The 15,887-nt window shown below is 39.3% G+C and overlaps 1 protein-coding gene across 2 annotated transcripts in view; it reads right to left on the bottom strand.

Annotated features, from left to right (window-relative positions):
- Positions 1-14,271, bottom strand: part of LOC125461751 (SH3 domain-binding protein 5-like) — a 67,676-nt gene extending 53,405 nt beyond the window's left edge. For both annotated transcript variants that reach the window (XM_048550892.2, XM_048550901.2), the window contains exon 1: positions 13,372-14,271. In XM_048550892.2, coding sequence (XP_048406849.1) covers positions 13,372-13,443 — 72 coding nt within the window. In that variant the 5' untranslated portion in view covers positions 13,444-14,271. The remainder of the gene's footprint in view (positions 1-13,371) is intronic.
- Between the last annotated feature and the right edge of the window lie 1,616 nt (positions 14,272-15,887).

The following is a 15,887-nucleotide window of genomic DNA, read 5'->3' as shown; positions in this document are numbered from 1 at the left end:
CCCATGCAATTCGTCAGTTAACATTTCCTCAGTTTCAGAAACAGGTCAGTAAGTGTGTAACGGTTTTATCTCCTTTTAGAATGATACAGCATTTATTTTAGAAACAGCTAATCAAATGCAGAACATGTCTAGATCTATACTAGACTGAAATGCAAGATAAGTCTCTAATATGCTTCACATTGTGCAACGATGTGAGATGTTCTGGCTGCACAATTGCAGGGGAGGATTCGTGTTTTTACTGTACAATGTAACTGAACAAAAAAAAGGGAGCAAATTAAACTTTGCACTAAAAGTCAACAGACTGCCCTTCACTCACCACGCAGTAAGCTATTAACATTTTGTAAGTGTGATACCCAGATAAATAGCATATCACAATTCTGCAGCAATCACCAAACTGCAGCCCCAACCATGAGGTAATGAGGGAAAGACCTGATGTCTTTCCTAAATTAGAAACATGGGGTTTTTTTGAAGACTCAGTGGGGAAATCGACATTCAACAACAGCAACAAACAAAAACACCCAAAAAATGTGTCAGTCGTCTTACAATTATTAGATGTTAAATAACATTGTGGGTATATACTGTCATTCCTTGATAATACTCGTGATTATTTTCCTCACCCTAAGCTTTCTTTTACCCCAAACGCTCAAAGCAGCAAGGGTGTGGTGACATCGCTGACTGAAAACTCCTATAGGGCCAGGTTTTGCTACAAGCTTCACATAAAAATCAGATGATAGTTAGTTATTGGTCCTGCCTGATCAAGCTGGATGGTTTATTGTTACACAGCATCTGTACCTTCTTCTCACTGGGTTCTTTCCAGTTTTCGCATAACAAAGTGCAACGGGATAGACTGTAATCTTAGCACCAGAAACAGAATTTAGGTGGAGGACACACAAATGTTCACACTGCCAGCTAGCACACAAGCCATATTGCTCAGAGACAGGAACAACAGAGGGGCTGCTCACCCATTAGCAGCAGGTAGCTAGTTAACGTCAATTAATTGGTCATTTACAGAGGCTGCCTGGAATTTTCCGGTCAGCATGCAGGTTTCCCATGGTCATGGGAACTGGTTCAGCTGCTCAGAGACCAGGAGAGCAGCCAAGACAGGCTTCAAGGCCTACCTGTCTGGCATCCCTGTGGAAGAATGACCCCTCCTTCCTATTGACTAGCTTAGATTTGGCTACAACATTGTCCTAACCCAAAAGTGAAACTTGTCTTTCAGAATTCCCAAAGTAGATTAATAAGGAATTGCATTGATACTGAAATTTCAGGATATTCTAAAATGCTTCATAGGCAATTAAATGGTATTGGAGGGAGATCACAGTTTTAAATCAGCTAAGTTTAGCAGGCATTTTTGCAAACAGCCAGACGCCACAAACAATACAACAATAAACGATCAGAAAATCTGTTTTTACAGCAGTCGAAGGAGACATTAGCTGGGACTCCAAGGAATTCCCGCGCCTTTCTTCAAAAAGTGACATTGAATCCTTTACATCCATCCCACCCAAGAAGCTAGACAAGTCTAGGTTTAACAGAGCAGGGCAGCACTGAAGTCTCAGTCAAGATTTTATAACTAAGTCTTGGCAGTTGAGCTTGATGATTGCTAATTTGCAATGTTGAAATAGATGCAATAGCATTGCAAGAAAAGTTAAATGAAGGGTGCAACATGAGTCCCTAAAAACCACTGGCCAAAATCCAGAAGGTGCAGGCATTACAGGAGCACTGCTTGAGAAAAGCAAAACCAAGCATAAGACTGCAATAAGGTGAAAGGAAATATCTCACAAAAATCAGATCATTATGGTCAGCTAGTTTGTGCAGCGTTTACCCCACATAAGGTTCCTCTCATTCTACCAAGCACAGTCATAAAGTCAATGTCATACAGCGCCAAAACACCTCCATGCCAACCAGAATCCCAAACGCAACTAGTATCACCTACCCTATGCTTGACTCACATCCCTCCAAAACACTTCTTACTTATGTAAATATCTAAATGTCTTTTAAATGTTGTAAGCATATACACGTCCACCACTTCCTCTGGAATTTCATTCCACAATTGAGCCAATTTCTGTGTAAATGAGTTGCTCTTCATGTCTTTCTCCCCTTAGCTTAAAAATATGTTTTGAAATCCCAAGAGGAAAAGACCCCTGCCATTCAGTTGTGCTATATTCCCCATGATTTTATAAACCTCTGTAAAGGTCAACTTCTGGCACTCCCTGAAAGAAGTCCAAGCCTGCCCAGCCTCTCCTTATAACTCAAATCCTCTACTCCTGGCAACATATTGGTGAATTTCTTCTCAAATCTCACCAGCTTATGATATTCTTCCTATAACACGGCAACCAGAACTGGAGTGTTCTAGAAGAGACCTCACTAATTCTTGCAGAAGCTCAACATAATGTCCCAACTCCCATACTCAAAAGATCTCAGCAATGAAGGCAAGTATGCTGAACATCCTCTTAACGACCCTATCTTTATGCGGTGCAAACTTCAAGGAATTATGTACTGAACCCCTAGATCTCTGTCCTAAAACACCATCCTGAACCCTATTTTTAACTGTATAAGTCCTGCCTTTATCTTAGCTTTTCCGAATGTTTCTTGATCTCCCTTTTCTCTCATGTCCTCATCTAGTAAAAGCATGCAAGCTATTTACCACAACATCCTGTGGTAGTGAGTTCCACATTCTATTCAATCCAAGTAGCAACATTTGAATTTATTGGTTAGCTAGCTTGTATTTCTCACCTCAGATTTTGGATTCTCCCACAAAAGGAGAATACTCGCTCAACATCTACTCTGTCCAACCCATTCATAATTTTAAAGATCTCCATCGCTTTCCACTCAGTCCCTTTTCCAAAGAATGAGCCTCAACCCTGTTCAATCTTTCCTATTAGTTGTCATCTCTTAGTTCTGATAGCTGGCTTGCAGATTTTTCCCCCCACACTTTATCCACTGCTCACAGTACGAGAGAGAATCTCTAAGCCACAGTTGGTTCACATCAAGAATCCACACAGAGAGCCTTCTGTTCCTGATTATGATGGATGAGAAAAAAGTTAGACAGAAAATATCATGCTCAATGATGTTCATTGATGACAATGAGCAGGCATGAAGACACCATGGCCAAGTATCTAGAGAAACGCACTGAAGAAAAATTATGAAGATCAATAGATCAAAAACCCAACATGTAAGCCATATTTTGAGTCCAGGAGGAGCTGAGCAAAAGGTGTAAAATTGGAGAAAGTGAGAAGCCTAGTAAAGCTGGAGTCAACAGTTGCAGAACACATAGATTGATGGAAATGGAATTAAGTATGGAATTAGCTCTGGTTGGAGTAACTGGGAGAATTGCAATGTTGTGTTAGGTGGTAGAAAAGCACTGCAGTAGGGTGTTGTGATGTAGTGGAAGTGTCCCTACCTCTGAACCAGAAGCCTGGTATCAAGGCCTGCTCTAGAGGTGTGTCATAAAATCACCAAACAGATTGATTAAAAATATCAACAATAAGGAACTAGCACATTTGTGGCAAAGTGGAGATGTCCCTGCCTTTAGGCCAAAAGTTTTGGGTTCAAGTCCCACCAATGTCTGAAGTATGTCAAATAGGTTGATTAAAAAAAAAATACGCATAGGAACTCCTGTAGCAATGACATGAGACTGACAAATTTTTTTAAAAAAATACCCCTGTAGGGGTCTTGTGCTGCAGTCATAGTGTCCCCCCTCGGCGCAGGTTGATTAGAAAATACATTTTTAAAAAAAACTCCCTATCACCCTCACACATTTAGAGGAAGGTACAGGGTGGGGTGCATTATTGCCCCTTCAATTCATTTTGATTTATCCCCTCCCTCATCCCCTACACTTCCCCTTTTGTTACTACAGCATTGCGCTTGTAATTTATTAATTGCTTTGTTCATCAAACAGGTAACCTTGTAGTGGGCTAGTTAAAAAAATGCTGACTACATATACAAAAGGAGACCCTATTTCTGAGCTCCAAAGCCCAAATCAAATCTCGCCTGATCCTAAGGTGTGTCATATACAAATGAACAGTTGATTTAAAGTATTTAGAAAAAAAAGGTAAAATAAAACCTGAGAACTACACAGACTAAACAAAATTAACCGCAAATTTAGAAAAGATATTGTGTGAGAAGATTGTAAGAGAAACAATAGAAAAGAACCTTGAGACAAAAGTTGCTATTTTAAAAAAAAAATCGCCATGGATCTGAAGGCCAAATGATGCCTAATTAAGCGAACAAAATTATCTGCTGAAATAAAAAGGAAGGAGTCAACTGAGGTAGTTTCTGCCTTTTTGACGGGCCTTTTGATAAGGTATAACATAGCAGGCTCATGACTAACATTGCTTTTCTAAATCAATATATTCCAATATCAGCAACCTACTATCTAGGAGTAGAAGAAAAGTGCAATTATTCAGTTCATAAGAACTTTATAGAAAGTGGTGTTTTGGCCTCAAATGCATGTAAATAGGATCGAGTCAAACTCCAATGTTTGTATGTTTCTTTGATGTGATAGTGTACAGAACGGAACTGTGTTTGTGATTAAGCTATTATTTACAAATAAAGTATATTTTTGAAATAAAAAAGTGATGATGGCATAGGTTGTCCGTAATTTACATTAATGATGTGGTTTAATGACAAAGTATCTCTTAAACTTTGTAAATACCTTGGAACTGTCTCGCCACTTTCACTGTCATTGGCTCAAAAGTTTGAAGTTCCTTTGAAGAATACTATCCCTACACCTCAAAGACTGTAGTGGTTTAAGAAGCCACTTCACCACCACTTTTGCCAGGGGAATTAGGAGTGGGCAACAAGTGTTGATCTTGTCAGCAACACCCACATTCCGTGAGCAAATATTTTAAAACAGTATCTAATTTAGAGATAGTAGGAACTGAGATGCTGGGGAATCTGAGATGACAAGGTGTGGAGCTGGATGAACACTGCAGACCAAGTAGCATCAGAGGAGCAGGAAAGCTGACATTTCGGGCCTAGACCTTCAAGCCCCCACCACTTGCCATCAAGTCACTTCCTAACCCACTGTGTTCAGTTGAATTGCTCCATCTGTTCTCTCATGTTGTCTTTATTCTCTCCAATTTGTTTTAAATCTGCTGCTGTGCTACACAGTAAGGCAGTCAATTTGCTAAACTGTCACTTACATCAAGATAAGGAAAGGTTATTTGTTGTATGCAACGCTATAGCTGAAATGTTATTCCAATCTGCACTTGTGATGCTGTAGCAGATTAAATTTAACCCAAGTTATCTCTGTTTTGTTTGAGCTCTGACCACAAGTTTTACAGCTCTAAACACTGACTGATGACTGGCAAGTAACAGAATTGGCCCTTTTCAACAGGCAAGTTGGGCTATTTGTTGGATGAGGATGTTCATTTTTTTTTAAAAACAAGTTGTAACGGTCTTCCCTTTGCATAAAGATTTCACTAAAGTTAAAGTTGTCCTACTGCTTCAAAATACTGTGGAGGCTAAACAGCTAGGTGTTTTAAATAAATTGATATTAGTTGTGATTTATCGAAAACAAATTTAATAACACAATTTTTTGGGTGAGTGCCATTGTTTGCATCTCCTGTAGTACTGTTAAACAATATACTGGCAGTACGTCATGCTTTCTGTGACCATGCAGGAGTGACATTCCAATCAGGAGTCTTATCATACGAACATCCCAGTAGGTTATGAACACAATAGGCTCTAACCAGCAGAATGGACCATCATCATGTGGGCAAAATTGTTGATTAGATTATGTGCTACATTTTAACTTATAGCAAGTACACTAGGATCATTTCAGTATTATCTACTCAAAACTGTCACAGCTGATTACCTCAATTAAATAGCTATGATGTCTCCAAGATGGCCACTTTTTTATGCATTGCAATTTCTGGCAATAATCTATACCTGGGAGTGAATGATACTGAGATTTAATTGAGGGTTTCAGGTTATTTATTAGATTTGAAGAGATAGATGTTAAAAGATCCACACAAGATGAAATGCACCCAGCTAGACATTCGAGGTCATTTGTTTGTGGTTTATTGACTAACTTAGACCTTTGCTGGAGTGAAATACAGTAGATGCCGGCAATCTGAAGCAAAAATTGAGAATGCTGGAATTTCAGCAGGTCAAAGGTGGACGATGATGGGACAGTGTAGGGGAGGGGCTTAGATTAGTTCACAGGTCGGCACAACATCAAGGGCCGAAGGGCCTGTTCTGCGCTGTATTGTTCCATATTCCATGTTCCATGTTCCAAAGAGTGTGCATAGAGGAACGAACAGAGCTAACTTTTTCAGGTAGCGACCTGTCAGCAAATGTTAACACTGCTTCTTGGCATAGCTGTAGTGTGATGTCCAAATCTGGTGCCAATTTTATGATGATTGCAGGATTATAGAGACAAAGTTTTGATTCAGCAGAATGATCCCAGGACTGAAAGGGTTAAATTATGAGGCCATATTGCATAGGGCAGTGTGGTATTCTCTTCCCTACTGAAAATTATGGGATGGTCTAACTGAGGTCTGAAGATGGTGAAAGAGTGTCATAGGATACTATTGTATTCCACATGAGCTCTGCCCAAAGGCAAGATTTTCTAGGCAGTTTGGTCAGTGGTGGTTTGCCATTGTTTAGCATGTTCAGGAGTAGGGTGAGAGGCACAGACATCAGCCAGTTGGGAAATAATAAATAAAAAACAGGTTGTTGCCTGAACGATACACTGGCCATCTAACAACCAACTTAACTGGCCCCTTCACTGCTAAAGAGAAACTACTTCCTCTGGTGGGGAGTCCAAACCAGGCAAGGGACTGTTGAAGCTGGAGTTTCAGGGACAATGTCAGAATGCATTCCTTCACTCAAAAATGGCTGAAATTTGGAACACTCTTGCCAAAAAAGCTGTTATGGCTCAGTCAATTGAGAATTTCAAAATGGAGATTCATCACTTTTTGCTCAGCAAACATTTTAAAGATGTTACAGAAAGCTGGTGGCATTATTTTCCAGATGGGTCTGGCTACATGACCAACTGTCTGATGATCTACTACACTATCCAGTTTTAGCAGAAAGCAGTTAGCCTTTTAAAAATCAACCCTGTCTGTTCCATTTTGCTGATTTTAAATATCAAAAGGTAAAGAACCTTACTGCTCAATTCCATTTAGTCCAGTTTCTCACTGAACAATTCTAGCAATTCAGAAAATTCTCTCCCATTCCAAACAGCTGTGGATGCAGGGGGTCAACCGAAGATTACACAAACAAGATACATAGATTTTTCTTAGGATGTGTTAAGGATTGCAGAACTAAGGCGGACTTAGACAGTCAGGATGCAGGTCACACATGATCTAAACGAATGGCAAAACAGAAGGGAGCTGATTAATTTACTCCTGTTCATACATGTACATGAGAAAAAGGTGGGGCTGGAATTGTTAGTGTATAGCTCAAAAGAGCTGTAAGTAAAAGAACAATAAAACAAATAGCTTCCGTGCTGTATGGTTCTCGAAATTCCCCATTTATTGCAAATGTTAACTTAACTCTAATCAAAAACAAAAATCCCCAACCTGGTTCCTCATATAGGTGCACCTTACAGAAATTCAGACATATAAAAAAAAAATCAGTATTAACTCCATAATGCTGAGGAAGAAATCAATATTTTAAAACTACTACAATGATACTGAGAAAGTGTTTATCAAAATTTGATACAAGGATTTTAAATATGAAAATGAAAAAACTGTAGACAGGGTTTAAAGTATTTACAGCATAGGAAGATAACAGGACGTTGGATGTCCCAAAGAAACTAATTGCAAATCTGCTAATTTTTTTTTTAGAAAATCAAATTAGTGCAAATGAAACAAAAGTAGTGACAAAAGAGAAATAAATCTCCAGGACTGCACAGTTCTTATCCTAGGCATTTAAAAGAAGGAGGTGGAAACATTGCAGATGCCCTAATTATGATGTTGTTTCAAAGTTAGAGTAAATCAGGAACTATTCCTAAATTGGAAAATTGTGCTTGTTATTCTACTCCACGAGAAACATAGAATTATAGATGAGCTAGCCTAAAATTTGTTGCCATAAAATTACTACAGACTATAATTAGCACCATGACAATATTCAGATTTTAAAAATGAGCACCAATAACATCATGGACAGATACAAACAAACAAAAAATCACAAAGCACAGTGAAATACTGGACTTGATATCTAGAGAATTATATTTAAAAAAATGAGAATCATGCTACCACATATGTAAAACCCTGATTAGACCACAGTTGGACTATACCACACCTAAGATAGCATATTCTGGATGTGGGGATTTATTAGAACGTCATTGGGATTTCAGAAATTGAATAAGGAAAAAGATTACACAAATCCTGGTTACATTTCTTGCAATTTAGAAAGTTATAAGAGAGTCATTTGAGCAAAAGTTTTCAAATTATTAAAATTGGAACAAATAAAGGTGGGCAGGGAGAAACAACTATCACTGGTTGAGGAAATCCAGAAGTAGGTGATGTAGCCTATGATTTTGAGCCAGGTCTTTCAGGAGTGAAGTTAGAAAAGCAAAGCTGACACAGGCTGAAAACTCTTCCGCAAATAGTGACTAATACCAAATCAATTGTTAATTTTAAATCTCAGGTTAATAGATTTCTGTTAACTAAACACATTAAGGGATATGGAGAAATTGCAGGTCTATGGAAGTAGGTCATAAAACAGTCATGATTTAACTGAATGGTGGATCCAGATCAAAGGCCCTTCTGGCCTATTCCTTATGTTCCTAACCAGAATTTTAAAAAAGTTGTAGCTTACAGTAATTCCAGCTCAAAAAAAAATTCCAAAACATCTGTACAAGAAGGTAACATATTCCATAATTGAAAAGCACTTAATGGGGTCAAGAAACTGTCAAAGCTCCATTTACGATTTTTGAAACTGTGCCATCATACTCTGAAAAGAAAATATTCACTAATTGTAGGCATTTGAAGGGCTCAATTTTTTTTTAGAAAGGCACAAACTTTCATTTTCACTTTTCATAAAACAAACGTTGTAAACTTATTTTAATTAACACTTTAAGTACAAGCGAGTTTTGAGAAGATTTGTAGCTCAGGTTGAGGTTCTGGATGTGAGTTTGCTCGCTGAGATGGAAGGTTCGTTTTCACTAACCTGAAAACTAACCTTCCAGCTCAGCAAGCAAACTCACATCCAGAACTTTAAGTACAATGGAGAATATTTTCTAACAGCTGTAATGACATAGCTGTCTACCTGAGTATTAGCAGGCTCATACAGCAAACAGTCTCAATGCTTATGCAGCTGTGGATGTCAGGGTTTTTTTAAATTTATGCATTTATTTATTTTAAAATCCACATTATTTAATTTAGGCATCAACCCTGGCTGACTTGTATGTTGTAGAGCTGGATGAACACAGCAGCCAAGCAGCAGAGGAGCAGGAAGGCTGAAGAAGGGTCTCGGCCAGAAACGTCAGCCTTCCTGATCCTCTGATGCTGCTTGGCCTGCTGTGTTCATCCAACTCTACACCTTGTTATCTCAGATTCTCCAGCATTTTCAGTGCCTCCAATCTCTGACCTAATAGTATCATTGCTTTGAGATAGAAGGTTGAATGCAAATCCTATTCTTGAATAAAATCTAAGCTGTCAATCCAATGAAAGTGATTGCACAATGTTCAACACCATTCACAACTACTCAGATATTGAAGCATCCATATCCATCTGCAACAAAATCTGGACAATATCCAGGCTTGGATTAACAAGTCGCAAGTAACAGTGATGCCACACAAATTTCAAGCAAGACAACCTAACCATCATCCCTTGAAATTCAATGGTGTTACCATCATGAATTCTCCACTATCAACATCCTTGGGGTTACTACTGACCAGAAACTCAACTGGACTCACTACATAAACAAAGTGGTTACAAGAGCAGGTCAGAGGCTAGGAATATTATGGCAATTAACTCAACACCTGACTCCCCAGAGCCTATTCACCATCTGTAAAAGGCATAAAAGAGGAATGTGATGGAATACACTACACGTGCCTGGGTGAGTGCAGCTCCAACAACACAAGAAGCTTGACACCATGCAGGACAAAGCAGCCCACTTGAGTGGCACCGCATCCTCAAGCATCCATTCCCTCTACCACTGATGTATATTAGCAGTAGTGTGTACTATCCACGAGATGCAATACAGAAATTCACCATAGGTCCTCAGACAGCACATTCCAAACCCATGACTACTTCCATGGAAGGACAAGGGGAGGAGATACATGGGAATACCACCGCCTTCAAGTTCCCTCTAAGTCATTCACCTTCCCTACTTGGAAATATATCACCATTTCTTCATTGCCACTGGGTCAAAGTCTTGGAATTCCCTCCTAAGGGCATTATGGGTCAACCTACAGCATGTGGATTGCAGTTGTTCAATAAGGCAGCTCAGCACCACCTTCTCATGGGAAATAAGGAATGGGCAATATATGCTGTCCAAATCAATGGCACCACATTCCATGAGTGAATAATAAATTCTAATAAAGTGCCCTACAGTCAGAGGTGCCGTCATTCGGATGACAAGTTAAACTGAATGTGCGTCCTTTCAGATAGATGTGCAACAGATCCTAGGTCACAATTTTGAAGAGTTTGCACTGGCTGGCACCCTGACCAATATTCATCTCTCAACTCATCACTATAACTGATGCTTTGGCAACCTACCGGTTTACAAGATGGTGGATCATGTTCAACTATCACCTCATGGATCAGGATCCCCACTTTGGCAAGGCATTTCCACCTGTATTTGCTGTGGATGAAGACAGGGGACCGAGAAGATGCAAGATTTGTCAGCATCTATTTTCCTTGGGCCCATATCTTGGCCAGCTGAGTTTCTGCTTCATAGCACTTCTTCTAAAGTCTCTCCAGTCAGCCACCAGAGGCCTCAGCCATCAGGACCTTCTCCTAGTTGTCAGTGTAAATGTTTGCCATTATTACATTTTGCCTGAGGTATCCTGAGTTGTAGATATCCAGCAAGGTGTAACCCAATGGCTAGTTAATCAAACAGGAAATCTTCAGATAAGCAGCCATCATCCACCCAATGGATGTGGCCAAGCCAGTACAGACATCAGTATTAATAATGAGCAAGTAATGATGGAATTAGTACACTCCAACACCTAAAATTTGATAAGATCATCCTGCCAAGAGATATGCAGGACACACGAGTGCATTGAGAATGCAGACTTGGGTAGACTTGCAGTTTTGTTTTCTCAGTCAGCTTGTTATTTTTGTTTCACACTCTCTCTGGCATCCTGGCCGATAAATATTCCTCAAGTAACATCACAAACTGATTAACTAATGGTTATGTAATTGACATCTGCACCTCGTTATAAGCAAATTTCCTACAAATAAAACAATTAATATACCTCAAAACCTTTGTCCTAAGGTTCCCATTGGACCTGCATTTACACAGAACCCGTCTTTCATCGAATATGAAGATGTCAACAGGAATTCCTGGTGATAATGTCATTGATTAATGTGCTCCTATAGTAACTGGTAATTTAAACTGAAGCAAGAAGGTCCAACAATTTATGGTTACAGACTACAAAACATGACGGACAGTGAGGGCGGAGAGGAGAGAGGCAAATTAATTATGCTGAAAACATAAAGCACTGTACTTTTGAAGGAACAGCAATGGGGAAAACTGGTTTAAATACGAAGTGATTTTCATGGTGTGCAGCTGCAGAAAACATTACTCAAGACAGTATAGAATAATGCCATAAGACAAAGCAAATCCTCAGAGACAAATGATGAATTAGTGCTTGGTCTAGGCCCGAAACGTCAGCTTTTGTGCTCCTGAGATGCTGCTGGGCCTGCTGTGTTCATCCAGCCTCACATTTTAATTATCTTAATTAGTGCTTGAGTTCAGTTTGGCTTAGGTTGGAATGCGTTGGGTGGCTCACAATAGTTTGGGTTGTTAATAGATGGGGGAAAAATTCACCGTATATTACAGAGTCTGAGAAGTTAGACCATTTTCAATTCATTTGCAGGACATGGACAAGCAAAGCTGGCATTTAAGGTGATGTAATTGAGCTTGTTAGGCTACCTTAGTAAAAACACTAAAAGGAATGCATGCTGGTGTGGCATTGGATCATAGGGAAAACAAGGTAAAGAACAGTGAGTCTCCTTCACTAAAGGAAACAGACGAATTACATGGGGTTTTTAAGGCAATCCGATAGCTTGACAGTTGCACTCACTAATATCAACTTCTCAATTTCAGATTTATGAAATTAGGACAATATCAAGCTCCAAGTGGAGAACACTGAGTAAAGGCACCAGGAAAACTTCAAAACACCAAAATCAGACTACAGTCAATAAAAGACAGTAGGCCTCTCTTAAAAGTAAAAAAGCATGTCGTTTACAAAGAAAAAAGATTTTTGAACAATACAATTGGGCAATTTGAGTTCAGGAAGCAATTAGCGACAGCCTTGCCCATGCAATTAGTGGGAAGCTTAACCAGAGAGTTACTGTCCTCCACAAACAGCCCAGCACATAAAATTTTATATCATGGCGTTGCAACACCCAATTTCTTTGCTGCAGCATGGTTTGGTAGAACAATCAAGTCAAATTTGATAAGGGAAGAGCTAATGGAAAATGTCCATTTAAAAAGAAATTCAAATATAAATGGCTGATGAGGAAAACAGGCTATTCTCACACACCTCAAACAATTTAGACAGACAGATACACAAAGAGGGAGAAGACCTACAGAATGCAACAAAGAGGACCAGGCTGTTTTAAAACTGCAGTTAGCAATGTCACAGCCAAGTACAAGCATTAGATTTTTTAAAAATCAGATTACGTGAATAAGATAGAAGTGAAATATTATTTTAACCAATAACATATCCAAAATTAAAGCTTATCTCCCTGAGAACACAAAAAAAGCTCAACTCCATGAAAATGGTTAAAGTTTTACTTCTGATCCCAGATCATTATAAAAGGAGTTATCAGTACAGTATACATTATAGAGGGCACTGAAACAGCATACATTTTACCAAGGTATTAGTACAATATACATATACCATGCTGTTAGTACTGCATATACAATAATGGGGTTTTAGTATTGTACGCATTATACTGGAGACTGCAAACGGATTCCTGACTGTAGACTATAAACTCAGAAGGTCTCCTACAATTCACACATAATCATGAAGCTTTACTGCATAACTGCAAAAAAATGCGAACTGTAACTTGTTGTGGGAACCATATTCTCTGGTTCCCATCTCTCAGCAAGTTGCCATTTACATATTTTTTGCAGTTATGCGGTGAAGCTTCACAAAATAACCCATCCACCGGACTGCAACGTTAGTACAAGCCACAAAACCGACCAATTCCAAAGGAACGTTTTGGCAAAAATGTTTACCTGAATCCTTGGGTCGACTTCTTCCTCCTCTGGCACTTCTAACTTCTCATTCTTCTTCGACAACCCGTCCATTTTGCGACTAAATTATTTATATCTTACAGCATTCAGTCTCTTTTATTTTGGGAGAATGTAAAAAAATGCAAGCTAGGACCGAAATTCGAAAAGGAGAGAGAGAAACACTCAGGGAAGTGAAACAGAATTGGCTTCACTATCGATTAAGACGTTGTCGGAGTCAACACTGCTGTATCCTGCAGAAACATCTGGAATTCATTCTTCCACTAAAACAGGCTCCAACGAACGAGGCAGCAAAACTTGGACGCGTAAAAAGCTGCAATAATTCAACATTTTTGAAGTGTCCGGAGGAAATATACGCCGCCCTCTCGGATGCAGACTCTTGTCGTTCAGAGCCCTGGTAGGAGGAAAATCATTCTAAATATATCCACAGACAGGATGAAAGGAGGTTGGCGTTGTCATACAATAGCGACGTTAGCACAGCTCGTTCAAACGGAGTCAGAGAGGCTACATTCTCCAGGATTCCTCAGTGCGCTGCTACTCCGCCCCTTCCTCTTACTCTGGGCTTGTTGGCGATTGCTTTGTTCTAATGAGATACAGGCGTAATAAAGGCTGAAAATTTACCTCCGCACCCCCCCAACCTTCACTTACCCGCAGGGGAGGATGCAGTTACCAATCTAAGACCAGCGGTTATTTCCAGCAATTTCTCTTTCTCCCTCTAAAGAATTAATTTCTTTCAATTATTGCTTTTATTTTCATGTCCTTTATTGGCTCTGGAAATAACGGGCTGGGATTGCATCACGGATGATGGCTACCCCTGTGCTGATTCGGAGATAATTTACAGAATATCTCACTGACACACAGCATCTTGCAGAGCTCACTCACTGCCCAGTCTGGGTAATACTGGGTCACTAAGTTGTAGCGCCCAGTTCAGGCTGGAGGACACAACCCGCGCTGGCACTATTGATGGAGTGTGGCATATTTTGCACGACGCGTTAAAAGGCCCTGTTCTGCCCTCTCGTGTGAAGATTGTGTGGCATGAGTTTAGAGAGATAAGGCGTGTTCTCCCTTTTGTCCTGGCTAACGTTTGTTCCTCTCACACATTACAAAAACATGCAACCTGCTTATTATCTCATCCCATATCAAAAATATTTCATTAGGTGTAAACTATTTGAGATCATGAAAGTTGCCGTATGAATGCAAACCTGTCTTTTGGATCCGCACCCTCTCGGATCCGCTACAAACCAAGCATTTTGATGTTACATTGAGTTCCATATTGAAGGCAACAATTCGTATAATTCTAGTTTGGAATGAAACACCGTGTTGATGTGGAAAGGTATGATTAGCATTCATAGTATCAGTTCCTCCCTCAAATTAACTTCACTAATGAAAATAGAGGATTATTTTGAAATTGTTACAATGACAGACAAAAATGCAGTGCGAATGCACACAACAGAATATCCAAGAAAGGGAGCTCAGACAGCAAAACCCGCTCAAAGTCTGCTGCTGTGGTAATAACGTTCAATTCATTTTCTGTTCTTCCATAGTAATATGGTTTGTACTGAAATAAGATTATTGTATGCTGGGAGCTAAATTCCTAGAGGAAACGTCTGTTTTTTTTTGTTCGTTTGTTTTAAACCTTTGTAAAAATCATCTGTTATGCTTATCAGTATTCAAAAAATGAAGGAAGCTGAGATATTATTTGTTTGGGAAATATTACTATTAATCAATACAAGATAGTGAAAGTCTGAAAATGAGCAATTAAAAAGCAATGTAAAACCTTGGTTAAATCTTTTTCTCACTTAATTCAACAACCCACAAACATTTTTATAGTCCATTTAACAACCAGAATACCTTAAAGCTTCAAAGTAGTGTTATAGGACAACATGTTACACTGTGTCACATAAGGAAGTATGTTTCCACACTGTAGGGATTCTATGAAATCTGGTGATGAACGGTTTGCTCAAAGAACTCAAGAGTCGTAGAGTCCAGCAGCATGGAAATAGACCCTTCAGTCCAACCAATCCATGCCTAACATAATCCAAGTCTAAATGTGTCCCACCTACATGATCCTGGCAAATATCTCTCCAAATCTTCCCTATACATGTACTTATCCAAATGTCTTTTAAACATTGTAATTGTACCCACATTCACCACTTCCTCAGGAAGTTTATTCCACATGCAAACCACCCTGTGTAAAAAAATTTCCTCGTCTTTTTTTAAATCTCTCTCTTCTCACCTTAAAATAACATACTCTAGTCTTGAAATCCCCATCTGAGGTAAAAGACAGCTACCATTAATTCTATCTATTCCTCTCATTATTTTATAAACTTTTACCAAGTTGCCACTTAACCTCCTACACTCCAGAGAAGAAGGTCCTAGCCTATCTAGCCTTTCTTTATAACTCAAACCTTCCATACCCAGCAATGTCCTGGTAAATCTCAGAGGAAGGGTCACTGAACCCACAATGTTCACTCAACCCACAACGTTCACTCTGATTTCTC

The sequence above is a fragment of the Stegostoma tigrinum genome, chromosome 2 (genome assembly GCF_030684315.1).
Source record: "Stegostoma tigrinum isolate sSteTig4 chromosome 2, sSteTig4.hap1, whole genome shotgun sequence".
NCBI classification, from domain to species: domain Eukaryota; kingdom Metazoa; phylum Chordata; class Chondrichthyes; order Orectolobiformes; family Stegostomatidae; genus Stegostoma; species Stegostoma tigrinum.
The sequence above is the reverse complement of the archived record's forward strand: the minus strand, read 5'-3'. Positions and strand labels throughout refer to the sequence as shown.